At 34.6% G+C, this 27,857-nt stretch overlaps 1 protein-coding gene across 2 annotated transcripts in view; it reads right to left on the minus strand.

The window, feature by feature from the left end:
- Wdr59 (WD repeat domain 59) overlaps positions 1 to 24,140 on the minus strand; it is a 67,122-nt gene extending 42,982 nt beyond the window's left edge. For both annotated transcript variants that reach the window (XM_071592075.1, XM_071592074.1), the window contains exons 1-13: positions 23,938 to 24,140; positions 23,772 to 23,821; positions 20,880 to 21,015; positions 20,442 to 20,670; positions 17,182 to 17,315; positions 16,597 to 16,749; positions 14,521 to 14,782; positions 12,604 to 12,683; positions 10,425 to 10,503; positions 8,453 to 8,691; positions 4,200 to 4,337; positions 3,576 to 3,825; positions 390 to 685 (exon numbers count right to left, since the gene is read on the minus strand). In XM_071592075.1, coding sequence (XP_071448176.1) covers positions 390 to 685; positions 3,576 to 3,825; positions 4,200 to 4,337; positions 8,453 to 8,691; positions 10,425 to 10,503; positions 12,604 to 12,683; positions 14,521 to 14,782; positions 16,597 to 16,749; positions 17,182 to 17,315; positions 20,442 to 20,670; positions 20,880 to 21,015; positions 23,772 to 23,821; positions 23,938 to 23,988 — 2,097 coding nt within the window. In that variant the 5' untranslated portion in view covers positions 23,989 to 24,140. The remainder of the gene's footprint in view (positions 1 to 389; positions 686 to 3,575; positions 3,826 to 4,199; positions 4,338 to 8,452; positions 8,692 to 10,424; positions 10,504 to 12,603; positions 12,684 to 14,520; positions 14,783 to 16,596; positions 16,750 to 17,181; positions 17,316 to 20,441; positions 20,671 to 20,879; positions 21,016 to 23,771; positions 23,822 to 23,937) is intronic.
- Positions 24,141 to 27,857: the final 3,717 nt, after the last annotated feature.

The following is a 27,857-nucleotide window of genomic DNA, read 5'->3' on the forward strand; positions in this document are numbered from 1 at the left end:
ATACCAATGCCAGTTCTCAGGAAAAAATACCAAATAATTAATATGCAAATTAAGAAATTTCTTCTCACATTAACTTGAACAATATAATAATCAATACGAGTGGTCTATGTGGAATGAAAATTTTACCTCAAATGAAGGCAGTGATACAAACCTATATTACCCCAGAAGTAGTGATGCAAGCCAGATTTTCTACACAAAAGTTGGATGAGGAACATGAACATCTAGGTATTGTTATATTCATAGACATACTATACCATTTTAAGAATAATGAAATGGAAAAACAGAAAGAGTTTAAATTCCTCATCCTTAATACCCTAATTATGTTGAGAAAATTCTGAAAAGTTTTCAAAATGACATGCTCTTTGATGAGTTGAATTCAAATTACTTACAGTTGAAACATCACGGGGGGAACAGAATGCTGAATGATGGTGGTCAACTGTGGACGAGTTTCCAGTAGAAAGGTTGGGGACAACACCCAATACTGTCCCTATGCTGGCTCCTCCAAGGGCTGAGAGAGAGCGTGGAGTAGGAGTGGAATGAACAACAGATGTAGCTCCAGCATATGATGCTGTGGAAGATGTAGAGGAGGATGATGAAAATGCAGACCCATTTGTATTATTTCCAGCATCGGCAGTGGACCATGGGCAGCGAGATGCAGATGGACGAGCAAAACAAACAAGGAATCCTGGGGGAAACAATGATGATTATTATTTTAACAAGTAGTTCAAATTAGTACTGTATTGAAAACTTAATAATGAATACTGCAGATCCAAATGACCGACCTCACTTCTGCAATCTTTCAACCTTCACAAAAGAAGCATCATAGTAATAACACATTTTAGACAACTTAAAATGCATTCATTTAGATGTCAACAATTAAATAGGTTAAATTATAAATATTCAAAAAGAGCTCTATAAAAGAATGATGATGGTACTTTAATCATTGTAGCAACAACCAGAACTCTACATTGAAAAAAATGATAAGGTAGGATGAGTATGCAAAGTAAATTACCAATAATTATGAATCAAGAGTTTTTCACCATGAACAATGCACAAAAGCTATTAATAGATTCCAATACAATTAGGCACCAAAGAAATAATGCATTTAACAGGTAAAGATTCATGCAGAGTAAAATCTTGATTATCCTTGGGTGGATTATCCATGCAATTTTCTCTTCCCAGCAACTCAAATTGTTTTGATAAAATCACAACTGTTACCATAATTAAATGCTTTGAAACTAACTTATGCTTAAAAAAATAAAAATTTGAAATTCATTGGCTTTATTTAATGTTTTTAAATTAGATAAAAAATCAAAAGCAGTCAATAGTATTTAATTCTTACATTTAAGAATTTTATACAATCTGCATTTTCCCATTATTGTTTCCCTCATATTAATTACCTCTGAGAATAACATACTCCTTAAAGACAAGGAAACTTATTATTATATTATTTTTTATTTTATTATTTTTTATTATAGTGTAGGATGTTGGATGGTGCTTTATTAGGAGAGGAATGGATATTGTCCCTGTACCATTTGGTAGCTTGTGTCCATCCAAAAACTAACTGTAAATCTATCATCCTAAAATTAACTGGTAGTTAACAATAATAATAATCAGTCATACTTTGTCAATATTTATTTGCCCTTTGTCAATCACTTGTTTTTCCAGGCTACACGATTGGTTTGTCTTTCTGACAATACATTCTGCTATTCACTTGATGATAAGCGTGCTGTTCAATAACTCCTTAGAAAATACAAGAGATTGGTGCTCGTAGTATTAAAAAGGTTTGCTTTTAGTAAGCCTAATCTCTCACTAGACTGCTGTTAAATTTTTACTTATATCCATCAAGTGGTTACACTTTCATAGTTGATTGAAGGAAGAAACTTTTGCTTCTTTAGCATAAAGGAAAAAAATTAGTATGGTCCAGTGATTAAACACTTAACATAATCATAAAAGCTTAACAGCAAAAGAGATTCAAGCAGAGTTGGATGGAGTCCATGGCACATCTGCTCTTGTGTATGCAACTGTTTACTGTAAGGTTCATATGTTTAAATGAGGCCATACATCCACAAATGATGAAAATCATTCAGGACGTCTAGTGAAGTGACTTACTCTGAAGTGATTGACAAAAATTCAAGATATGGTTTTTATTGATCAACAAATTAAAGTTTTCAAAATAGCTGAGACCACAGGCATATCGCAAGACACAGCACTTTCAATGGAGGGGAGAGTAAATGCAATCCCTGGTGTGGCACTTCTCTGTCACAATCCTGATGAGATTCTAAATCAATGCACTACTGAAGACTAAACGTGGAAACACTATAACACCCCAGAGAAAAATGAAAATTCAAAACAGTTCGTTTATATAAGCAATCCAGCTCTGAAGAGGGCAAAGGCATTGAAATCAGCCGACAAGGTGATGACCACATTTTTTTAGATGCATGCAAAAACATCTACATCAGTCATTTGCAAAAGGAAAAAAAGAACATATGATAAAAGGAGAGTATTATGTGTCCTTATTTCACTGGTTGAGCAAAGAAATCAAGAAAAAAATTTTCATTTGCCAAGAAAAAATACTCTTCCACAAAGACAATGCATTAATGAACACCTGTACAGTTCTGATGACAAAACTAAATAAATTAAAGTTCAAACTATTTCAAAATTCACTGTATTAGCCATTTCTGGGCCCCATTGACTACATAGTGCGGCAGGACAAAATTAAATTTGAAATTTCCACCATTTTATACCATATGTAGAGGTCACCATTGGTGCCCAAATAAACTTGATGTGTGTACTGAACAGTCATAACCTCAAAATGGTCGCAAAGCTGAAAACACGGGTGGAGTATAACCGAAGAGCCATGATTATTGAAAGTATACTTGCTGGTTGTTTGGCAACAGAAATTATTTGGTTCTTTGGGTATCCAAGATCACGAAATTTATGGTACTTCAACAATATTATTACATTTGACTGGCTCGTGGTAGTCCAGGGCTAGAGCGTTGGACTACTGACCGGAGGGCCTGGGTTCGTTTCCTGGGCAAGCCTCTCTGGGCACCTGCGGCTGCACTCAGGCCATGTGATTTTTCAGGCACCAGATCTTCCTGGGAAACCATAACCAGCACAGGGAAAGGAATGTGATGACCCCCTACCCTGATGCATGAATTTCACACATCATCAGGGTTAGTACTGGGTGAACTCTACCATCACCTACCAAACCGACCTTAGGTTTGATTTCTGTGCCAATGGTTTTTTTTATTACATTTGAGTATCTTGTTTACATACTGTAGTCCTTCAAATATAGCTCTAATTCACATGTACTTCATGTTGGTTCTATATTTCTGATATTGAAATTTTTTAATGAAAAGGGATATAAATATGCAGGGATTTTTTAAAATCAAAGGTGCTGAAAGTTTCCATGGCAGAGGGTTACATATCAATAAATATAATGTGAGACAATATAGTACATGGCGAGGGTTTGGTCAAGACTCTGCAGCAACATCACCTCAAATTGAAGCACATCAGCGATGTTAATCATTCCAAATCAAATCAATGAATGAGAACAATGAATTGCCTACCAGCACTACTAAAACGTGCCCCAGATGTCTGTGGAAAAGGTACAAATGAGTCTTGGAATCCACCTCCATAGGGTGTTGAAGACTCCAGGACTGGTGGCATGAGATGTGGTAAAGGTGGAGGCAAAGGGATGGCTGATTGGGTTGGGCCAGGGTGCTGTTGTTTGTCAGTCATTACAGGAGGTCCTACAGATGGAACATGGCCTGCAGAGCTGGCTACTGACGGATCACCACTGCATGTAGAAGATGTCTCCTGAACCAAAAGTAAAGAAAAAACAAACTGTAAACTTGGTAAATGTTATCATTTAATTCTGTACACACTTCTGAATATTTCAAAATTTTTATTAGTGATTTTACTCTAATTTTTGCTAAATGAATTTAAAAAGCATTATGTTTCTTCGCGAGTACATGTTCAAAATGATTTTTACCTACATATACAATTTTTAAGTAATAATATTTAGATATTTTAGAATCAGAACTACTCTAGCATGAAATAAGCGTCCTCTTAACAGCTTCAGCTTAGTGATATGAAAAAAGGAAAGTATATACATGACTGATTCTCTAAAAAAAACACAACTCTAATCCCATATCAACTAATCAAAAAAGTAATTATACTGAAGTACTCACCAAGTCAGATTTCATATTGTTATGAACAGAGCCGATTACAGGGGTTTCTGCTGCTGTGTCACTATAAGAAGTGCATTCATCAGCCTTGGCTTCCGCTCCGATTTCTTCTTCTGATGTTGACTCCACACGGCATATGAGCTTTTGCAACACCGGAGAAATTAAGTAAATGGGTGTTAATGACTAAAGATGGAAAACACATTAATTTAACACACTTAATTTAAAGAACATCTAATGAAAAAAAAAATAATTTCAACTGACTATTTCAAAAATCATTTGAACCTAAAATGGCTGAAATAGTCTTTGATAGTACAATAATGAATTCAAGTCCAATCAAAACTTTGGGCACCAGATAGATTTAAAAATTGAGGCTAATAATGATTTTTAAACTTGTAACATGCTAAGAGTTAATTAAGTAAATATGCATTATTGTGAATCTTCCATTTAAATACGAATGAGCAAAAAATGCAGGATTATATTACAATAGTTTTTGATGCCCTGGAAAACATATTAAAAACTTTTGACTGAGAGATTTATTTTATTTTCACCTTGAATAGAAAATTTTTTCATATAATGAAATGTAATACATGTACCTAGTAATGATAAGAATAATGAGTACTTGGTGGCACCGTATGTGGTAAAGAATTAATATATACTATTAGTATCAACCTATCACTACTTTGTCATATGCAAAATCCTAACCCTTCCTAGTACTCTCATACTAGAGGCAGCTATATTTACAAAAACCTCTCCCAATCTTTTCACTCTAAACATCCAGGAACATAAACATTACACCCATGCCATTCATCATTTAAAATAGTGTAAGCTCACTTGATGAGCACTCTGCATAACGAGTAATTCACATAACAAGCATACATATTTGCTTTAATTTACTCGCTTTACAAAGGGCTTTTCGCATAATGAGTGATAAGGAGAGGGGTATTCCCAAAATGATTGCGCACCTGCTACATCATTCTGTGTTAAGTACTCATTCTGCTAGCACCTTAGTGTCGCTGGTGATCACACATTTTTCCAAACTTGTGTTCAAACATATTATTTGTGATTTTTTGCCAGTTTAATAATATTTTGTGCATAGTTTTAAAAATCAAAGAATAATCTGCAAGATGACAGCCATAAGAGAATACAAATAACCATAGAAATGAAAAGTGACATTGAAAAATGACAATGACGCATCAGCATGGCTTTTCTAGCATGCAGCCATCACCAAGTATCAACCATTTGATCTATTGTAAGAACTAGAACAAGATTAGGGAAATAGATGCATCAAAGGGAGTGACAAGATATCTACACAATGGTTTAGTATTCTGAACGATGTTGAAACGTAGCTTCTCATCTGGATAGACAAAAAGCAATTGCAAGGTGATACTATTAATACAATATTTGTGAGAACGTAAAGCAATTCTCACCGACCATCATAGAAGATGCAAGGATCATCAACAGCTGAAGAAATATTTCAGGGATGCCATGGGTGATTCAAGAAGTTAAAGAGAAGAACCAGCATACAGTATTGGGAGGCACAATCAAGCAGCAAGCTTTGGTATAAGACAGCAGAGATCTGATTTGATGATTACAAGAAGCTAGTAAATTCTGAGAGTTACATGTGACAACAGATTTTTAACAGTGAAAAAACTGGTCTCTTCTGGAAAAATATGCCCAAGGGAACCAATACGACAGGAGGGAAGAATGCATTATCCAGCCAAAAGCCTATGAAAGGCCATCTCATGCTGCTATTTTTTGCCAATGCAAATGGCAATTTGAAAATTAAACCCCTGCTTGTTACCATTCACAAGCTCCATGAGCCTTCAAAAAGTGTCCAGAAGGGAAGGCTAAATGTAATGAGGAGGTCATGGGAAAGCATAGGAAAACTGTTGCAACATACATTGAGAAGCAATACCCTATAAATAAATGAAAGGACTAACTTTGTAGTTCCACACGAAAACGATTTATTCACACGACCCGGGTTTCGAAGTAAAACTTCATCATCAGGTTTTACTCAGGAAGTTTTACTTCGAAACCCGGGTCGTGTGAATAAATCGTTTTCGTGTGGAACTACAAAGTTAGCCCTTTCATTTATTTATAATGAATCAGTTCCATAAAGTTACGCCAGAAACCATTAATTATATAAAGCAATACCCTAATAAGGCAGTGGCTATACGGGCTACATATTTATTAGATGACAACGTTGTCGCATTTTCACAACATTTTTAAGAGTCGGCTAAAAAAGCTTTCTACGACAGCTTTGGAGTAAAAAGCAACAAGGAATATATCATACATAATAAACGAAAAATACTGATTCTTTGTTTTTTTTTTCAAATCGAAATCACATTTCAGGTTGGTTCATTCCAAGAAAGAAGAAGATATGACAATGATACACAATCCTAAACAGTGTGTACATAATATTCTTTGAATAAACCTTGAATATACCATATTTTCCCATCAATAACGTCCACCTTATGTATAAAACGCACCTAGAACTTTGTAGTTAGCATGAATTTGTATAGATACCGCGTGCCCAGGGCTTCATAGTTATCTTGAACGTGTATAGATGCGGCGCATGTGTGTTTGTATATATATTTTACATACACACACAAGTATACAGAAGATTAGAGCATGGTGATTAAATCAATTCCAAATAACAGGAGGATCACAAATAAACAATATTTACAAGCACACAATACGCTGCCTTATTACTTTTACGCTATGATTCGTAAGTCAAAACGAGACGTAGGTTTGGGTGCCCTTTTATTAACTATATAAATTTTCTTTCAGCAAATCAAATATAAAAAAATAAGAGAATGAATGAAATAGAATTTTCTTGTTTTGTTTCCTTTACTTTGCTTTGTTATTATTGGCACTCAGCTGCTCGATACACCCTCCAAGTTCTATGAAAGTGCGCCAACATGGTGGTTGTTTCAAACCTGAATTGAATTCTGCTTTCGTAATTTAGATTTTTCTCAAGAAAATTACCCATAGAGAAGAAAATCGTGTGCAGCGATCTTTAAGCTAGACGTCATCAATTTTGCAAAAGGAAAAGGAAATCGGGAGGCTGCCAGGAATTATCCATTAATAAATCTTTTAAATCAAAGTTACGTTCTATTTGGGAAAAGTGGATGATGTCTTGTATGAAAGACTACACAGAATCAGGAAGGATTAAAGAGTGTCTTATGAAGAAATAAGCCAATGGATCCTGGTAAGTTGGTTGAGTGTCAGAGGGACTTAGGTAAAAAATGGATATGAAAAAGCTTACAGCAATATTACAACACCATTGCTAGACGATGAGGAACAATGAACTCGGTGATGTGCCTGTGAAGAGATAATAAATGCACTTAATTCATTTAATTGCGATTCAGGTAATGAATTTCTTGGATTCGAGTGATTTACCTGTCCTATCATATATTCATACGTACATGTATTTAATAAGATGTACTCTATGTATACGTGAAGAACTATGTATTAAAATAAAGAAGTACTATGCATTAGAATAAATGAAGTATAGAAATCATATGTTTCCCCTTTTTCTCATGGATTTATGAGATGTAATAATTGTAACAGTTGCAGATCTGTATAAAATAGAATGCAATTAGAAAGGCATGCTTTCAGACTAATTTATTTTTGCAGGACTCCTCTTTAAATTATTGTGTACATAGGTCCGTGAATGTTTGGATTTTTTCAATTTTCATTACATAATGTGCATCATCATTTTTTCCATCATCTGAACATTTTAGTGTAGATATCACGCGCGTTGTCGATAGGAGCATACGGTAATTTATTTTTTAAGCATGGAATGCATTATCATATGTTACATTAATTTATATGGGAAAAAGCATTTTGCTTTTTGGGAAACATTCTGGAACAAATTATGCATGTTGTGCGAGGTTCCACTGTACAACACAGAAAAAATGACCACACTCTCTCAGTCAAAAGCCCATATCAAACCACAACCAGCCTTTTGCAATGAAACTGGCCATATACTTCAAAAACAGTCCCGTCTGTCCATAGCATCAAAATCAAATTAGAAAGACATTTCTTATAACACCTATACTAACTTAATTATGATTTGTCAATAAGATGATTTACCATTACTGTATACTGATATGTAACTATATCTTCGTGTACTTTTATCGTGCATCTGCATTAATTATTTTCCCACATTAGTGTCTTTCTTTTACAAAGCAATAAAATTCATGCATTGCAAACAGAGAATCAATTATTATTATTATAGTACTACTTCTTACCTTTGCTTTTGTTTCCCAAACCACTGTACTTGGAGATGATGGTTCATTCCCAGAGAGGGCATGATGACCCACTGGATGACTGTCTGCTTCAGAGCAAACACCATTTAAAATGTGGCCAGCCTCTCCTTCTTCCTTCAAAATTTTCCCTCTATCTTCAATACACTTCCCTCCTCCATCTTTCTTTGCTAAATTCTCTTTACTTGCAGATGAAGATAACTCGTCTACTTCCTTCTGTGGAACTAAAAAAAATCATCACATAACAATTGACATAACCCAAAGGGAGACTATTCCCATTTAACTTTAAAGATGAGGGTTGCCTGAAAAGTTTTCGACCTCAACATGAAGATATCAGCACTGTTCAACAACAGTTGGAAAGGGTGTTTCTGTATGCGTTGAAAGTACTCACCAAAATTTCAGCCATTTTGGATTCTCAGTTGTTACTTGAAAAACCATTGGACTAAGTCCTCGCGAAGGTTTTAGTGAAAATGGAAAAACTGAGTCACCAGCTGTCATCCAATATTTGTTTTTGAAAGGTAATACAGCTACATAAATCAAAGATAACTTAGACACTGAGTATATGAAATCCGCAGAATCATTTTGGGCAGCTTTTAAACATGGCCGCACCAGCTTGGCTGATGATGAGCATTCAGGACAGCCTAAAACTGCGATTACCACTGATAACATTGAAAAAGTTCACCAAATGGTATTGGACAACTGTCATATTAAGGTTGGAGAGAGAGCAAAGGTTACATGTATGTTGAAACAACATTGGTCATATATCGACTGAAGAATTTGAGATGTGTAAGCTAACTGCACAGCGGGTGCCGCATTTCTCGCTTTGGACAAAAATGCATTCGAATGAACATTTCCAAGGCCCTGTTGGAGTGGTTTAAGCGAAGGGAGTCAGATTTTTTGCATTCATTCAGAACTGCAGATGAAACTTGGATCCACAACTACACTCTTGAGATTAAAGAATTGTCAGAACAGTGGACTGCAGAGGATGAACCCACTCTGACAAGGGCGAAGATGGTTCCATCGGCCAAGAAGGTGATGGCAACCATTTTTGGGATAGTCACAGGTTTGCATTCATGGATTATCTTCAAAAAGGTAAAACAATAATGGAAGAGTATTAGGCACCATTAGATGACAAACTGACTACAAAAAACGCATTTGAAGAAGAAGACAATGCTTTGCCAACAGGACAACGCACCTGCTCATACTTCAGCAGTCGGAATGGCTAATATTCACGAATGGCACATTGAAATGGTTACAACTCACCGTATTCACAGATATGGCCCCCAGTGACTTTTCCTGTTAGCTAACCTTAAAGTTTTGCTTGGAGGACAGAGTTATGCATGAGATGAGGAGGCTATCGCATTCATAAATACCTATTTTGCAGAGAAAGATGTCAACTACTATTTGGAAGGGTTAAAAAAAGTTAGAGCATCGCTGTAAAGTGTATCAACTTTAAAGGAGATTATGTTGAAAAATAAGAATAAATTTGAGGAGTAATATCTCATTCATTTATTAGTCAGGAAACTTTTCACTCTACACTTGCTTGTCATTCTCATTATATCCAGGATTTTAAGGTGTATTTACAAATTTTTTAATTTGCAAAATTTATTCAACATCAAATCTTGACCCAAGAAATTATTCGCAGGGGTGCTGAGTTGGTTATCCCAAAACTAGTAATTGGAAAAGAAAATTGAGACTGGAATAAGCACGATTGAATGTCAGAATAAACCAACTCTCAAAAGAATATGCAAATATATTATAGAGAAATGAAATTATTTGGGGGGCTAATTCCATCATAAAATCTGCTAAATAGAAATTACACAGAAAATAAAGAACAGCACGATACAGCAGATGCAGTACAGCCCATTATATGGGTGTATAATGAGATTCAAAGAGTAAAAATTGCTTGAAACCCTTCAACTCCAATTTTTTCCATCGGGATTTTTTTTTTAATTACCTGTAATAGCTATTTCTGGAGTGGCACAGCAGTCCGGAAGCTCTGGTAAACTTTCCACATCAGGCTCATAACCACACAACTAAATTTGAAAAACAGATAAAAAGGATTAATATTTCAACTTTAAGAGAAGAAAATGAAAGAATTATTATTTCTCTGTAAATTATCAGTGTACTCAGAAATTACTTCAACAAATTTTTTTACTCTGTTCTTAAGAAACAAATGCGTAGTTATTCATTGTTATTTTTGTCGGTAATCTACCATTTAACGTAGGTTTTGCATGGAACCAGACTATAAAATGGTACAACGATATATTTCTTAGCCTCTTTAGACATAACACATCCTGACAACAGACACTACAATAGTCCCTTCTTCAATTCTGCAGTTTCTTCCTTCTTTCATTTTGTCCAAATGTCTATTCTCTATCCTTAACTAGTTTGCCTAGCATCCCCCCTTATCACAGTCTTTAACATCCCATTACTAATCAAAATGCTCTGTATCCTTCTTTCCTACTTCCTTTACCCTTTACCCAACAGTCCCCCCCAACCATGTCTTACACTTCCTCATTTGTCCACCTTTCTATCCATTTCACATTTTCCATCCTTTTCCACAACCCACATTTCAAAAGCCACCAAATTACACCTGCCTTGCTTCAGCAACCAAGTTTCTGCGCCATACAAAATCACATTCCATAACCAATTATTCACAAGCCTTTTTTTAACATTCTAACCCAAAAAACATAAATTTCTTCCTCCTTATGAAAGCTTCTTTGCCTTACACAATTCTTCTTCTTATGACCCTACTTTTGACCATATTGGCCAAAAACACTTCCAATATAGGTAAACTATTCCACCTGCTCTAGTTTATTAACTCCTATTTTAATATTTAACTTAGCTTTTCTCTCTCTAGAAAACTGCATAACCTTCTCTTTGTTTACATTGATTCTCATCCCATAAATATCATACTGATTTTCCAATGCACTCAATAATGCTTTCAACCACTTGGCCAACTGGTAAGCTTAAGTTTGATCACCTATTCAATTATGATTTTATGAAATTTCCACCAACTTCCATTTCTACCCCCAGTTCTCACATGCGTGTTTAACAATTTCCTCCACATATATATCAAAAAGCATGGATGATAATAGACAACCATGTTTCACTCCTCTTCCTAAAATTGTCTATCCAGGCTCTCCATCCACCCCTCACACCTGAGCAGTCGATAATACTCAAAGTTTACAATTATGTCTCCTATCTCTCTTACCTACTCATATTTTCTGCATTGCATTCATTAACTCAACTCAATTCACTCCATCAAGCACTATGAAACATATGACAAAACAAATACATTCGGCTAGTAATGTTCCTCTCTTTTGTTGACCTCATTACTGCTCTGGCATCACATATTCCTCTCCACTTTTTGAACTGACACCAATCATCCCATTAAGAATTCATTAGCCCTCTTCATTTCCTCTTATTGATGATCCTGAGTACCACATTAGCACAAAATTAAACTTATTGTTCTACCTAATACAGGCTTTCTATTTTTGGGATGCCAACCAATGCTGATCTGACAAAATACCTCCATCATAATGCTACAAATTAGTTCATAAAAACTCTCCCTCTCTTTCTCTCATGCTTTCCTTACCCCTAACACATTTATTTGCTATATTCTCAAATATATATTTCATATCACTGTATAAACTGTACAATAGTAATTATGATAATAACTTGTATCACAAAAATAAGAATTTACAAACACATTAATTACATCAAAACTGTTTTAAAGCATGCATCCATGATTATATACTTTAAACTGTGCGATGAAATAAATAATACTGAAAAATGAATTTAAAGCAAAGCTATGGTTTGTGTCCCACTAACGACATAGATTTTTAGCATATCTAGTGGGTTTGCCCATGTACAAGCTGGTTTTTGAGACAAATATTTACCTCCTTATACCAGAGAGGCCACCAATAACATTCAGCGACCCAAAAAAATATAACATTCATATTATAGGGACACTGAGGAAAAATATTAAAGAAATCTAGATGACAATATGTACAAGTATTAAGCATATTGTAATTCAAATACAAAATAAACATTTTTATTTAGACAATTTTAAAATTACATAAAGTATATTTATTAGGAATGAATAGTAAAATGGCATTTTAATTACAAACCTTTTGGAACATGGGATCAATCCTCCATATTCCCAAGATTTGATCCATTGACCAGGTCACCAGCTCATAGTTTGTGGGTTCTATAACAATAATCAATTATTACAAAAATAGTATGAAAAATGAGAAACATTACAATGGCATTCATTTTTGTTCCATTCAATTACAACTAAAATAAAAATTGAATAAATAATTCAGTTGAATACATTACCTACTCCAGTTAATAAAAATATTTTAAAACATGCAATTTGATTGTTGAACATTCAAGTAATGGTGGCATATATCTTTAACTCACATACTACCTTGATCAAAAATTTCCCGGAATTTATTCAGAAAATTAAAAATACAAGTTTATTCATCTAAATCTATATTGTCCCCTTCAAAGTAATCCCCATCGACTGCAACACACTTATGCCAGCGCTTGATCCAATCCTCGAAACATTTTTTATATTCGGTTTTCGGTATGTCCATCAGTGCTTCCTGCGATTTTTCCATTACTTCCTCTCGGCTGCTAAAACGCGTTCCCCGTAATGGTTTTTTAACTCGATTGAACAGAAAGAAGTCACAGGGAGCCAAATCAGGTGAATTCGGTGGCTGTTGGATGGTATTTGTTGCATTTTTCGTCAAAAAATTACGAATAATGATAGCACTGTGCGACGGTGCGTTATCATGGTGCAAAATCCACGAGTTTTCTGCCCACATTTCTGGTCTCTTTCGGCGAATTGCTTCACGCAAACGTCTCATAACGCCCAAATAATACTCTTTGTTTACTGTCTGGCCTTCTGGCAAAAATTCATGATGCACTACACCGTTGTAATCCATGAAAACCGTCAGCATTGCCTTCTTTTTTGACTGAAAACGACGTGGTTTTTTTGGTCTCGGCTCATTTGGTGAACGCCATTCACTTGCCTGATGTCTGGATTGCGTGTCGTACTCATAAACCCACGTCTCGTCTCCAGTAATGATCCTTTTGATGAATGTGGGATCGGATTCAGCCTCGCAAATCATGTCTTTTGCGACGTCAACACGGTCTCTTTTTTGCATGAAATTGAGGTCTTTTGGCACCAACTTTGCTGCTACACGACGGAAACCCAAATCATTAACCACAATGTCTTGGGCGGATCCATAGGCAATGTTCAAGTCCTCCGCTATTTCTCTGATGGTTAATTTGCGGTTATTGACCAACATTTCTTTTACTTTATCAATTTTTTTCACCGACTTTCGATGTCGATGGTCTGCCACTGCGTTCATCATCTTCGATTGACTCACGACCACTTCTGAACCGCTCGTGCCACTGGTAAACGACCGTTTTTTTTAGAGAATCGTTGCCGAAACACTTTTCCAACATTTCCAACGTCCGTGCGCCACTAAATCCGTTTTTTACGCAAAATTTAATACAAGTTCGTTGTTGCAAATTTAAATCCATTTCTGCAATTGTAAAAAATCGCCAACACACACAGAGATAGATGTACTCTTGGCAACGTAACTTTTGCAAATGTCAAGTTATGACACTAAGATTTAAAGGGAATATCAACAACAGATGTACCAATTTAACAAAAAAAAACAGAACTCAAATCTGAACGATGGGAGCGCCACACGGTGGTTATTCCGGGAACTTTTTGATCAAGGTAGTATATATATCAGTTATAACTGGCTTCACTAGGTCTAATTCCCAACCACAATCAAGAGAAAACCTTTGTGTCGTAGGCATATTCAAAATTTGCATGCTGCCATTAACTGATAACAGGTTATAGTTTTTTACCTCTCCCATTTAAATGAAATAATCTAGGTTATATTAGCAACCAAGATTCAAAAATGAAATTCATATCAAATTAACCTATTGATATGAGTCTTTAAAGATTGTATTCACTATTATCATACTTTTTATAATCTCTAAATGAAATATAATTAATACATTACCTTCCCTATTTTTCCTCCACTGAAAATCTAAAACAATGTCTGAATGGCTGGAGATAGTATGCAGTGGAGATGCAGCAGGTGTTGAATGCCGTCTTGCTGGTGAAGCTGTTGTCGCCATTGTAGATGAAGAACACGGCTTGGACCTGGGTTCTTGGGAACTTTCGTCACCTCCTCGACACCTCCTCCAAAGTAGAACATTTCCTGAAGATTCTTGCTGTTGCTGAGATGATGACACAGATGTTACCAGTCCCTCCCCAAAAGGCTTGAAAGGAAGAATGATAAGGTCTCATACTGTTGTTATACTTCTATGTAAATATCAGTTATTCTATAAAACCTAATATAAGAGAACATTTTGTAAATTATACATATATTTATCCATACTACAATATTTTCTCAAAATAATTTATTTATACTAACACTACCCTTTGAAATAATCAACTGAATTTCCATTGCTAAAATGAATAAGGCAATATAAGTAATTAAGTTCTAATTAAGGAATTCATTGGTTTTGTTTCATGAACTTTGCACCTTATGAATAAGGACCATAAAATATAATTAAAGAAAATGTATATAACAGTTTTATCTAAATATAATACTTAACTGCATCTGAATAATACAAATATTATGCTCAAACAGGAAAACTCCAAATCTTGTAGTACATGGGTCCTTCGATTCCTTAGAAAATTCAAGAGGTGGCATTCGTACTATCGGAAAATGTTTGCTTTAAGTAAGCCTAATCTCTAGACTGCTTTAAAAATGTTAGTTATAATCATCACATGGTTTCATAGTTGACTGAAGCAACAAACGTTTGCTTATTTATAAAAAATTGAGTCTTGTGTATTGATTAAACACTTCTATTTACAAGGATTAACATCAAAAGAAATCATAGCCAAGTTTTTTTGCTCTTTATTAATATGCTATCATATCCTTGGTTCAAGTACTGTAGGCATTAAGTCTGCAATGCTAACACATTGCTAGCAAACATACTCCTTTTAAAATGTATTTTTAATTCATGTTGCTAACACAATTGTTACTTTTCCCATAAAAAAACTACAGTTTGCGATTCAACCTGCATATATCCAGCATTTGTTAACTTTGGGACACATTTTGAACTGCTGAGACCATATTTTGTCTACTTTTGAATAGATGCGTACCAAACTATGAGCGTAATCTTTTTTTGTCTGCGGATTTGACAATGTACTTAAATACTAAAATATCAGCTGCAAGTTCCTAAAACTTAATTTAACAAAATGAGAAAGGGCTTATACAAACAAAAATATTTTATCCAAAGTACTTCCATTAAAATCTCTAAATTGGACTAAGTTAAAATTGTAACTATAATTTATAAATTGGTAACTTCCTCAGACAAAAATATCAGTCAAAGTTAAATGTGTAACCCAAATGCATTCCATGGAATATAATTTGTAAGTTTTTATTATTACATTTTTTATACATTACCATGGCTACGGTGAATAAAATGTCTCATTTTTTCAAACCCTTTGTTCCTTCTCTTTCTCTAAAAAATCTTATTACACACATGCAATTCTACTATTCGATATTGGCAACTTTTATGTTTCGAGAGGGTTAAAATTAGTTTTTAAGATTTAAAATGAACCCTGAACCTAGTATTGAGCTGAGTTTCATCCTCACTATCTCTTTGATAATGGCTAAGTAAAAGCCAAAGGTCCAGCATACACATCTGCCCTGTTTTAATGTAAATTTTTGTTCAATATAAATCTTTAGACAGGTAGGAATGAACCTCCCAGCAGCTTAATTAACAATGTACATTACTAATAACTGAACGTAGCATATGAAAAAGAGTGATATGTATCAAAGTACATTGTCTCATTAAGAGAATTAGACAAAAAGGCCAGCTAGTTTAGGCCTACAGCATTACATATTTGCTCTGTAATCTACAATATGTGGAAAGTCTTACATCTGGTAGACATATGGATTATGAAGGTATATCAAAAAATAATGAAAGAATGAAATGGAGACCTATCTTTGAATATCACATTTGAAAAAAAATAATTAGCAAAATGCACAGTAAAGGGCTAAAATAATTAAGTGGCTTACTGCATGCCGCGCTCTCCATACAGGTGAGGCAGTCGCAAGGAATGCTTTGGGATTTTCTGGTCTCCAAACATCAAAAAATCGAACGCTACAATCTTGGCCTCCGCAAGTCACCAACTCACTTTCCCTTATGGCACTCCAGTCCAAGTCATGGATCTAAATTCCAAATAATTTAGAGGCACAGAAATTAACCATTAGCACCCACAGAAAAATAACTAGTTTTTAAATTCAACTTTTAAAACAAATACCCTGGGAAATTGCATTTAAAATACAAGTATTTTGAGTTTCAAAAAGTTTTAAATGACAAGTTTTAATTACGCAACTACACTATGTGATAGGCATAAGATTTAATTAAAAGGTGAAAAAATACTGAAACACAAAGTAACACGGTGAAGAACCTTTATCCCATGGTTCTGTCAAATCTTAAAATTCACAAGTATATCGACCATTTAAATTCAACTAAATTCTTGTTTACTCTTTGAAAATTGAGAGGCGATATGAGGAATATGTCATGCATGGATTGGTTGCTTGAATCTGCAAGCAGTAAATGAAACTAAATGAAATTATGTCTAATTAACACTGTCTTACCTCTCCCACATGAGCAGTAATGTAATGCAACGGAGATGAGCTTTTCCTTCTGTCCCAAAGACGAATATCTCCATCATGCGCTGATGCAATGAGGTTCCCATTCACTCGGTTCCAGCGCACTTTGGTGACCAGAGCTACAGCAGAAATAGTTAACCCAGAATATAAGTTGCATTAATAAATAGCATGGAATTCACAGAGGAACCATTGATATGCTCTAGGTTTGATTTGTCAGTTATAAATCTCTCGTGATTACTTATTTCGGGTTGATATTCATTTGTTTTTCAAGTGAAGCAGCCAGACACTCAGGCTTACCCAACCAGGATGATACCTTTAAGAATGACCTTCACTTTTCAGTTTTTACACAGTGAAGTAATGTGCCTTAGCAGACTATCTTAGAATCTTACTGCCGGAGTACATAATGTAAATGCCGACCCCTTATGTTACATGAAGAGCATACCAGAATTGCACAACATTTGAAACTATTACAAACTTCAAAAGGTTTCCGTGGAGGAAAACAACATCTGCTTCAAAATAAAATCCAATACCATAATTTTAAAGAAAAAGTACATGACATTGCAACAGTTTCAGAGTGTAAAAATCATTCGCCTTGACTGGGATCCCAGTCAAGGCGAATGATTTTTACACTCTGAAACTGTTGCATTGAAATGCACATTAGCGGATGACTCCGTTAAAAGTTACTGTTGCGGCATCTCCCGCAGTTTCTTTGGAATTTTTTAAAAATACATGAGTTATTATTTAACCGGGCCTACATTTCAACTATTTTCTGATTTTTTTATTTATTAAATCTAGGTTTCTTCCATGATACCATGGTTTTAATTTCATCATTAGACCAAGAGGGAGGCAACAGAACAATAAATGCAGAGTAAATGTTCATCAATGTTCAAAATAAAAAATAAAAACCTCAAAGATCAAATGTTAGGCTAAGCACTTGTACCCATTCCCGAGTTTTGCAAACAAGATTTCTTTTTAAATAAAATCATGAAATATCTTCCCAAATTATTTGTGCAGGAGAAATTACAATGGATCAAGTAGATGACAATGAACACCAGCTGATATAAATTTTTTCCAGGAAAATTGCCCTTAGTGATATTTTCAACATGGGTAAAGCTAGTATTTTTAATTTTCTTTCATCAAATTTTTCCTGGGGAATGAAGGGAGAGAAATATCATGTGGCGAGCGGCTCACAGCAAAAGAGACTGACCAAAGTGCTCCAATGTTATTTAATGGAGAACAAGAATCATTGATAAAAGGCGATCAGAAAATCAAAGAGCCATCATTCTGAAAAGTGACCCTTCAAAACTACCATAAGATTAAACTAATCACAAGATGATGTGGATGTAACATCTTGTAAGTGACCTTTAATCATCATATGGATGCTCAGAATTGTCATGTGATACTTGTGATGCACAATGATAAAGGCTTGGCCCTTTCTGCCATAGAGAACATGTTTCCAGATATTAGACCAAGGAATAATTGCTCTGAAAAGAGTTAACGGGATTTGCATGATGGGAAATCCAGCCTCGTAGTAGTAGTAGTAATTAGGGGAGGCGACCAACTGCTGAGGTCATTTGCGCCATAGGAAATGGACAGAAAAGGATGAAGGGCGGAGAGAAACCTGGCATCGGCATTAGCCTACTCTTTACAAAAGGCGCCTCTGACGGACGGCGTACTCACTCAAAGTGCCCTCTACAAAGCACCTCAAGCAGGGATCGAGATACCTCTCCAGCCTCGTTTATGCAAGTTGACACCACTTTGAGTGGTATATGGACAATATTAAGTTTTGTCTTGATGCCCAAAGTGGTCCTGGAACCCACTTCAAGGGTAGATATTAAAAATTACTTTGAGGTGTGACCGCATTCAAATATTAAGCCAACCAGGGAGAAAGGTACTCCCAGCAAAAATGATTCTCATGAGGAATGAAAGCTTTTGCATACATGCATCAACGAGGTTACATAGCTTTCATTTTTCTTACCATTTTAATAAAATTTAATTTTGAACATAAATTACCCATATGAGATAACCTTGGAACTTATGGAAAATGTTGTTACCCTTCACTCCTCTTGTCATGAGAAAGTAATTGAGAGCAAAGTGCAAGAGAGCAAAGGAAATTAGGATGCCCACCCATGGGCAGGCAGTACGGACTAAACACCAAAAATTTTTAAAACATTATCTGATAAGATGGATTGAATTTCTTTGAATGTATTAATAGTTTGGATCTCATGCATCAACAGATGAAAATTAAAAATTTTTTAAAGCCCTAAGTCATTCAAAATGTAATAATGAAGCATTATTGAAAGTAAAAAGGAGGGAGTACAAAAAAAACTTAATAAAAGTAGAGCAAAGACAGGCAAAGATAGCTTGGGGAAAGGTGAGAGCACCTTAAATAATAAAATAGAAAGAGCATCAAAATAAACAATAGAAATGGTAAATATGAGAATGGGATGAATTATTCAGAGAATGAATGAAACAAGAAAATTGATGCATGTAAAATAGGTAATCATGACAAGAATGCAGAGGAAGCTAAACAATAAAATTAGGTGAGGCACTAAAGGAAATATAGCAAACAGAGGAATGCATATACTATGCATCGAAATTTCAAGGAAAAGTAGAAAAATATATAAGAAGGTAAGAGAATCGTCAGTAAGTGGTGAGGTAAACTATACCGGCCATACAAGATAAGACAGGAGGGTTATTAATGGAGCCAGAGGAGATACAAGGACTGTGGAAAGAATATTTGAAAAGCCTTTATGGTAAATAATTAGGGTCACCCATTTTAGAAATTGAAAGAGAATGTGACATAGACAAGGGTAGCTTTGGTGTGGGAATACCAGATAGTGAAATTGAGAAAGTATTGAAGCTTAATTGCTCTAAGAATTGGTAAAATTTCTGAGGAATTACTAAAGAGTTTAGGAAAAATGGACATCGATGAGATTATCTGATATTCATTCTCCAAATGAGTAAGAGAACATTTCAGTAAAAAAATCATGGATAGAAGAGGTAGAGATTGGCAATAAACACCAGATTCAGCATGTTCTCCTTTTCTGGGAATAGACATCCATTATTTCAGTTACTGTTAAAACACTATAATTTACTATTGACTTTTACAAATTGTAAAAAGTAAAGCAACTGATTCTAAAGGGGAACTCATATCTAATATTTTGTGACATTCAAGCCAAGCAGTTTTAAACTGTATGCATTTTTAAATCATTTTTATATGATTCAATATATAAAATACATACCTACTGATGAAAACGATATGGACGGATATCGATGCTCTCGAATATCCCACACATGCAACCATCCATCTCCAGAACCAGTAGCAATTATATAGGGCTCTACTTTATGCCAGTCAAGTCCTGATACAGCTCTTGAATGAGAATCTAAAGAAATATGATCTCCTAATAATTCCCCAATACAACCAACGCCTTCACCCAGTCTCCACCGTAAAATCTCCACTCTATGATTATTCTGAAATGATGAAAGAGTTTTACAAAATATATATTAAAAAAAACCATAAATCAAAGTAATGAACCATATGGCAATTTTGGTAGGCTATGGTAAAGTGAACTCAGTACTAAGCCCAACAGCATGTGAAATTCACACATCAGGGTAGGGGGGTCCAGTCACTTCTACTTCTACTGTGTCAGGTAAAAAAACTCAACTAAAGCAATACTTACTGAGAGTGCACATATCTCTTTACTATCTGATGTCTGGTTCCATTGCACAATTTTCACATCATCTTTATATGGTCTACTAATGGTTCTTACTATTTCTGTTGGATCCTCTAAACAGACAAGAGCTAAACATTTATAACTGTGAACAAAAAAATTATACACATAAGCCAATTTCTGAAATATACATGAGCTATTAACAAAAAAATCAATGCACTCACACCTCATGACACCTTTTACCCTTAAAAAATATCTGCAGGTCATTTAATTCTATCTGATGCCCACTTGGAAAAATATAAAAGCAATATATGAAGCAAACAGTAACTACGGCCATATCAATATTATGGGAAGAGTCAACCCCAGCCGTACTCTTATAAATGGGCAAAGGATGGGTGAGGGAAATTAGAGAGGATATATGAAGTAAATCAATAAATAAATAACTCAAATTAAAAATAAAATATTTTCAAAAACCAATATGAAACCAAAGCAACGGTTAGAACCAAAATATGTTCTGGTTAAGGCACACTAGATAGCATTCACCCCTCTCCCTTGTCAAACACTCACCAGTCAGGGGCTTACAAGAGAATTATCTCTGTACCAGCAGCTCACCGATCACACGTAATAAAATGAAATAAGTATGTGATTAATTTGCATTTATTTCATTTTATTACATGTGATCGGTGGGCCTCTGGCGCACAGACAATTCTCTCATAAGCCCCTGACTGGTGAGTGTTTGGCAAGGGCGAGAGTCAATGCTATCTAGTGCACCTTAGCCAGAACATATTTTGGTTTGAACCGTCGCTTTTTAATTTTTTTAAATTATTTTTAATTTGAGTAATTTATTTATTGATTTACTTCATACAACCTCTCTAATGTCCCTCACCCATTCTTTGACCATTTATAAGAGTACGGCTGGGGTAGACCCTTCCCATAATAAATGCAATAGACTAGACTTGGGTATTCTCATGTAATGATTTCAGTTTGAGTAAAATTTTTGCATTATTTCTAACATTATGAAATATTAAAATTTAAGTAAAACCTCGGTATTTGATAAAATATGGAACTATAAAAATAACTAAGAAATATTCATGTTCAAAATAAATGAACTTTAAAAAACATCTTAACATTTCATATTTGAACAGTTAAAAAAAATACTTTTTCATATATCCATTAAATTACAAGGCAATTTGACCTAAACTGTTCATAACTCATATCTGTTATGCTAAATTTCAGAAAAATTCTGATCATGAAAATAAGGTAAAAAGAATACCTAAATGTGGGCTTCAATGAACATGCAACAGTATTTGTGCACTACCCTATCACACCACATAGGCATAACTAATATATTTGGAAAATATATTGAAATAAATGCCACATTGGAAAATATATTGAAATACATGCCATCAAGCCATGTATGCCACCATAACTTATCTTGGGTCTAATATTGTGGTGGTCTTCTCTCACTACAGTTGATATCAGCAAAGTGGATTTCCTTGCTTCATATGCTGATGAGATTCTTGTTTATAACCACTCACAGAAGGAGCCCCTTCACTGAGTCAGCACTATGCTAGACTTTTCAAATTTTCTTTTAAACATTCTCCTTAATAATATGTGAATTAATATTTGAGCAAATCAAGATTGCAGCTTCCTCTCTTGATAATGCCTTTAGTTAGTCAGCAATTTCTTTACTCTGAACTTCCAATTTTTACCAATATTTCTCTGATAATTGCTAATTAGTTAGAGTCCCGCCAGGAGCATGGATTTTTTTGTAGCATTAGCATAGATTCTTCAAATGAGTCGACAGAACATCATACTTTGAATGAAGGAGGAGGGATCTAATAAGGTTTTACTGTATACTCCGTTGACATTACATTAATAATAATAATAATCATAACAAAGATACTAGTGATACACAAAACTTAAGTGATGGAGGGGAGCGGTCAACTATCACTCTTCAGTTGTAACTTTTTATCAAAGCCATTTTTTTTACTTCTTCAGAGTTTCAATTGTACCTTTGGCATCGACTATTTTTCAGAAATTGTACGGGAAATGTTGAAATTCAATCAAAAGATAGGTTTACTTGGGGGATATTAGCCTCGGCTATAATACTCAGAATAGAAATATGCATAAATTTCTACATGCGTATGCCACAGACGTATTTTGATAAAGTTCGGTATCTGGGAGCACGATGAGTTGGCATTCATTACATCCAAAACATTTGACATAACATCATGATTGCTGAAATACTATGCAAAAAAGTAAATTATGAGGGTGCATAGGGTGAGATCCAACAGTTTTACATCAACTATAAAATCAAAACGGCTTTTTGGAATGTCCTTTATATCACTGGTATCAATTTTAATAAGTGAGAAACATTTCAAGGAGATTTTCTATAAAATTACTTTCGCTCTTTTCCCTTAAGTAATGTTACAAACTACTGATGTTAAAATAATGCAACATTATCGTATCCTATTTCATTAAAACCTCACCTGAACAAACCACTTTGCTGCTATTGGAGCGAAATTCTTAAACAATCAGTATGAATGATACCTACTAGTAAATTATTTGATGAATGTATTAATGACGGATGAAATCGGATATGGATGGAGTCCTGGAAGCAGGTCTTTAATGATTTGTTATGGCAGCTCTGTTTAATAGAAGCGCTACACAGTGCCCTTCAGCGATCATCAGTGTATATAAAAGTATCTAATAGATCTGACGGCCAAAATTAAGTAATTTCTCCAAAATGTCCACATAAGTTCCAGAACTCATTCCACAGTCGATATTAAATCTAGGGAGACAAATTTTTCCTTTGAATTGTAATCTACACTTAGGCTATATATCCAAGACTCAAAAACTATTCTTAAAAGCTGGGTTGAAAATCTTGGCAGTACTCACCCTGCCAAGAGAGCAAAATCTCCGCTGTAGTCCACGCCCATTGCACAGGCCTGGAACAATATGTGATTAATTAGCACCGAGATGTGTTTCCCGATTCACGAAAAATAAGTCACGCTTACTGAAAAGCTACCTTCATGCACAAAATATTACAAAATACCAAACAAACCTGGACATCTCTGTGCTCAGCTACCACAAAATCATTATTCCATCTAGCCATATCACTCTTAGTTAAGACTTAACCACTACGGCAGGTGAATGAATATCTCTTCTCGCTACATTAATCATGATGGCTTAGGCACTATTTTGTTAACTTTAAATTTAAGAGATGATTAACTAACTTGACTAAATAAGTATAACCCATTGCCGAATTGTGGCGCGCACGGCGTGTGGAAGTCAATTATTTTTCTGAGGAAAATTCAAAGTGGAACACTTTTGAAACTTCTTTAATAAACTTCTTAAAATGGCTTATTTTATTCGTAAATATTTTCTCCCAGAAAAAGATATGTTTTCATGCCTATTCATTTTTACCGTCCAGAGCAAGCACCTATGTCTGTTATGTCTCCCTTCAGGTACATACATTTGCACCATGTATATATGTAATATTCAAGTAATGTTGTTCGTGATTGATTTTTGTTTCAGACAACTCGCAGGTTTTTTAAGTATCATTTTCAATATCAGATACCTGACTTGATTGACCCTGCGCTAATTTGTTGAATTTGAAAATGCCTCCTTGACAACGAAATGTAAACAATAGTCAAGGAGGACATTTTTTTACAGAGATGTGAACGGACATAAAAATGTTCTATCAATGCAAAATTTTCAGTGACATAATTTCTGCATGTAAGTAATGATTTGAGGGAATTCGTAAATTTTGTTATAGTTAGGTTCCAACTAGTTCTCATGACTTAATTTACAATAGTAGGATTACAAAGTATTGCCATAATTGATATTCTGGTGAAAATGTTTACAATTGCACGCAGATAAATGTTGAAGACAACACCTTCAGGGTTAAGTTTCAGTGTGAACGACATCAATATTTACAGTGTGAATCACAATATTGATAGTGACTGCAACTATTTTAATGTCACTCTCTCTGCCTACCTCTCCAATAATTAGTACTTTATTCCAAATAGAAATAAAGTGTAGGTCTCTTTATAATGCATGAATGTTACAACATTAGCTACCATGGTAAGGACAAAATTAAGCCCTCTTCATGACTTTTGTTGCTGTAAAATGTACGCATAGTTGCTCACTATTGCTATTATTGTACCCATAGAGGATATGAAATTGTTTTAATATTCAAAATGGTAACAGTTATTTTTTAATGCCTACCTACATAATGTTAGATGGATACTTTCAATTAAATCAAATAATGAATTTAATTTATTATTTAGATTTAAATAAGGCAGGCTTCCAATAGACCCAGGGATTACATATTTCTCAGTATTTCTTAGTCCTGACTTTGTCTTCTTAGTCAGGGCTTAGAAATATCCTTAAAACATACTCGAGGTATTTGCATTATCAGGCAGGGCTTTAGCTTGAACCAAATGCTATATACTCATTCTTGCTATAAATCATTGATAAGTTCTACATACTTGCTGCCTCCATTACTCCATCCAAAATGCCCATTTCCTCATGCCTCATTTTTTCCTGTATTAGTCTTCACCTTCCCTTTTGCCACTCAATATCACCAGAACCCACTTGTCCTGCCTTTTTCAAAGTTCTCCCATCAATCGTCTTCCCTTACCACTGCCCAGTACTGTTTTTTTTCTTTTCTGTTTATTTTATTTTTTCACTCTTCCACACATCCTAATTTTAAAGCCTCTACTTTATGCTTACTTGCTTCAATGACCAATGTCCTAGCCAGAACATTTCTCTAAATTAAAGTTTTCATTATCCTTTTATTTTACATATTTATTCAAACTGCCTACCACTAATTCCCTCCCTTTTGTGAAAGCTTGTTTACCAAACATTATCCCTATTTTAGTGTCCTTACTACTTTTCACACCTTCTTCTAAACATTTCCCTAAATAGGTGCACTGTTCTAGTTTATGTCCTCTAAATTTACTGTTTACCTTAGATTTTTTGTTGATGACATGTATTTGTTTTTCTATGAATGAAATATATATATATATATATATATATATATATATATATATATGTATATATATGTATATATATATATGTATGTATATATATATATATGTATATATATATATATGTGTGTGTGTGTGTGGGTCGCAGTAGTCTTGGGGGTAGAACGTTGGACTACTGACCAGAGGGTCCTGGGTTCGATTCCTGGGCACCTTCAGCTCCACCCAAGCTATGTGATTTTTCGAGTACCAGATCTTCCTAGGAAACTATAACCGGAACAGGGAAAGAAACTGGCCCCCCTACCCTGATGTGTGATTTCACATGCTGTCGGGCTTAGTACTGGGTGATGTGTGAAATTCACACACACATAGTTTCAAATAAGTTATCCCTCCAGTCTATTCCCATCTTTTGCAAAATATTAATCAATTTTGCTCAGTTCATACTGTAAGATACTTTCTCAAGAGCTACAAGGCATAGACATATATCATAGTATTCTCTATATTACTTTCTTCTATTGGATTAATATGTGATGTGTCCTTTCGATCTTGTCATAGTCTCTTTTGCTTTAATTAATATTTTACCCATTCTTAAATCCTTCATCTTTTGGGATAGCCTACCCATTTTATCCTGTCTGTGTAGACTCCATATCCTTGTACTGCATCTTCCACCTTGCTTCTTTCATCCTATTAATTTTTGCCTCAGTTTATTGTTTAACCATTAATTTTTTTCAATTTCTGTGATCACATACTTTCATTTCCTTCTCTTGTCCATCTTCCAATCATATCTTCTGTAATTCATAGCTCCATTTCTCTTTTCTATATATTATTCCATTGTTTCATTGCTGCTTTATTTATCCCTTGTTTGAGATATTCCCATCTTTTTTCTCTGTACCCATCCCTTCATCCTCCCTCAAAATCTACTGCCTCCTGGTATTCCTTTTTACCTTAGAGTAATTTTCTACATCCAATGTTCTCATACTTACTGCTATTTCCATTCTATTGAATTTAACTCGGACATTATCAAATTCTACCTATATCTGTGGTGGTGTTTAAATCCAATTAAAATACAATGATGCAATTTCTCCAGCAAAAGAATTTCTTCCCATGATAACTCCTTTCTCTTCAAGTGTTACTCTTCTACCTCACTCCCATCTCTCCCTTTGCCCACTACTACTTTCCAATCCTCCATTACTAACAAGAGGTATCTTTAAGATCCAATTACAATAATTTACATCTCATTTAGTTGATCATATATACCATCTACTTTTTCATCCCTATGACTGCCTCTCCGCATATACATATGGATTACCACTACATAGCTATAACAAAACTTCCAAAACTGTGTATGTTAGACAGATGACTGTACACCATGTCTATGACTTCATAACTTTGCTTAATAATACTGACTGGGATGCCCTGCTGACCTATACTGATTGTGAAAGAAAGTTTGCAACTTTTTTTAGTCATTTCCTGTTATTGTTTGAATGTGCATTCCCAAAGAAATTAATTCAGCTGAAACAGAAGCCCAATCTACAGGCAAATTGGTTTAATATTGACCTTGAGAATAGAGAAGGAATTTACTCAACTTATATAAACAGTATAAGCTATGTGGTAGTGATGATCTTAAAAAAGCCTACAATAACCAAAAGAAGGACTACTATACTGAGTTAAGATTGGCTAAATGTCATGCCAATGTTAGCTACATTAATAGTGCATCCAACAAATGCAGAGCAGTCTGGACTATCATTAAAAAAGAAACAGGATTCAGTAAAAACTCTGATGATGTTCCAATAGACTCTGAATCTTTTAATAACTATTTATTAGTTCAGTTGACAATATTATAGCTGATATAAATAATATTAATCAAACCTCAGCTGACACTGCTAATAACCTATTATGCAATACTCCCACCACCAATTCTATATTTAGATGGAAAGAAGTTTCTCAGATAGACATAATTAAAGTAGTGAAAAAGTTCAAGAATTCTAATTGT

This window comes from Hetaerina americana, unplaced genomic scaffold (genome assembly GCF_022747635.1).
Source record: "Hetaerina americana unplaced genomic scaffold, ioHetAmer1.1.p SCAF_5, whole genome shotgun sequence".
Classification (NCBI taxonomy): Eukaryota; Metazoa; Arthropoda; class Insecta; order Odonata; family Calopterygidae; genus Hetaerina; species Hetaerina americana.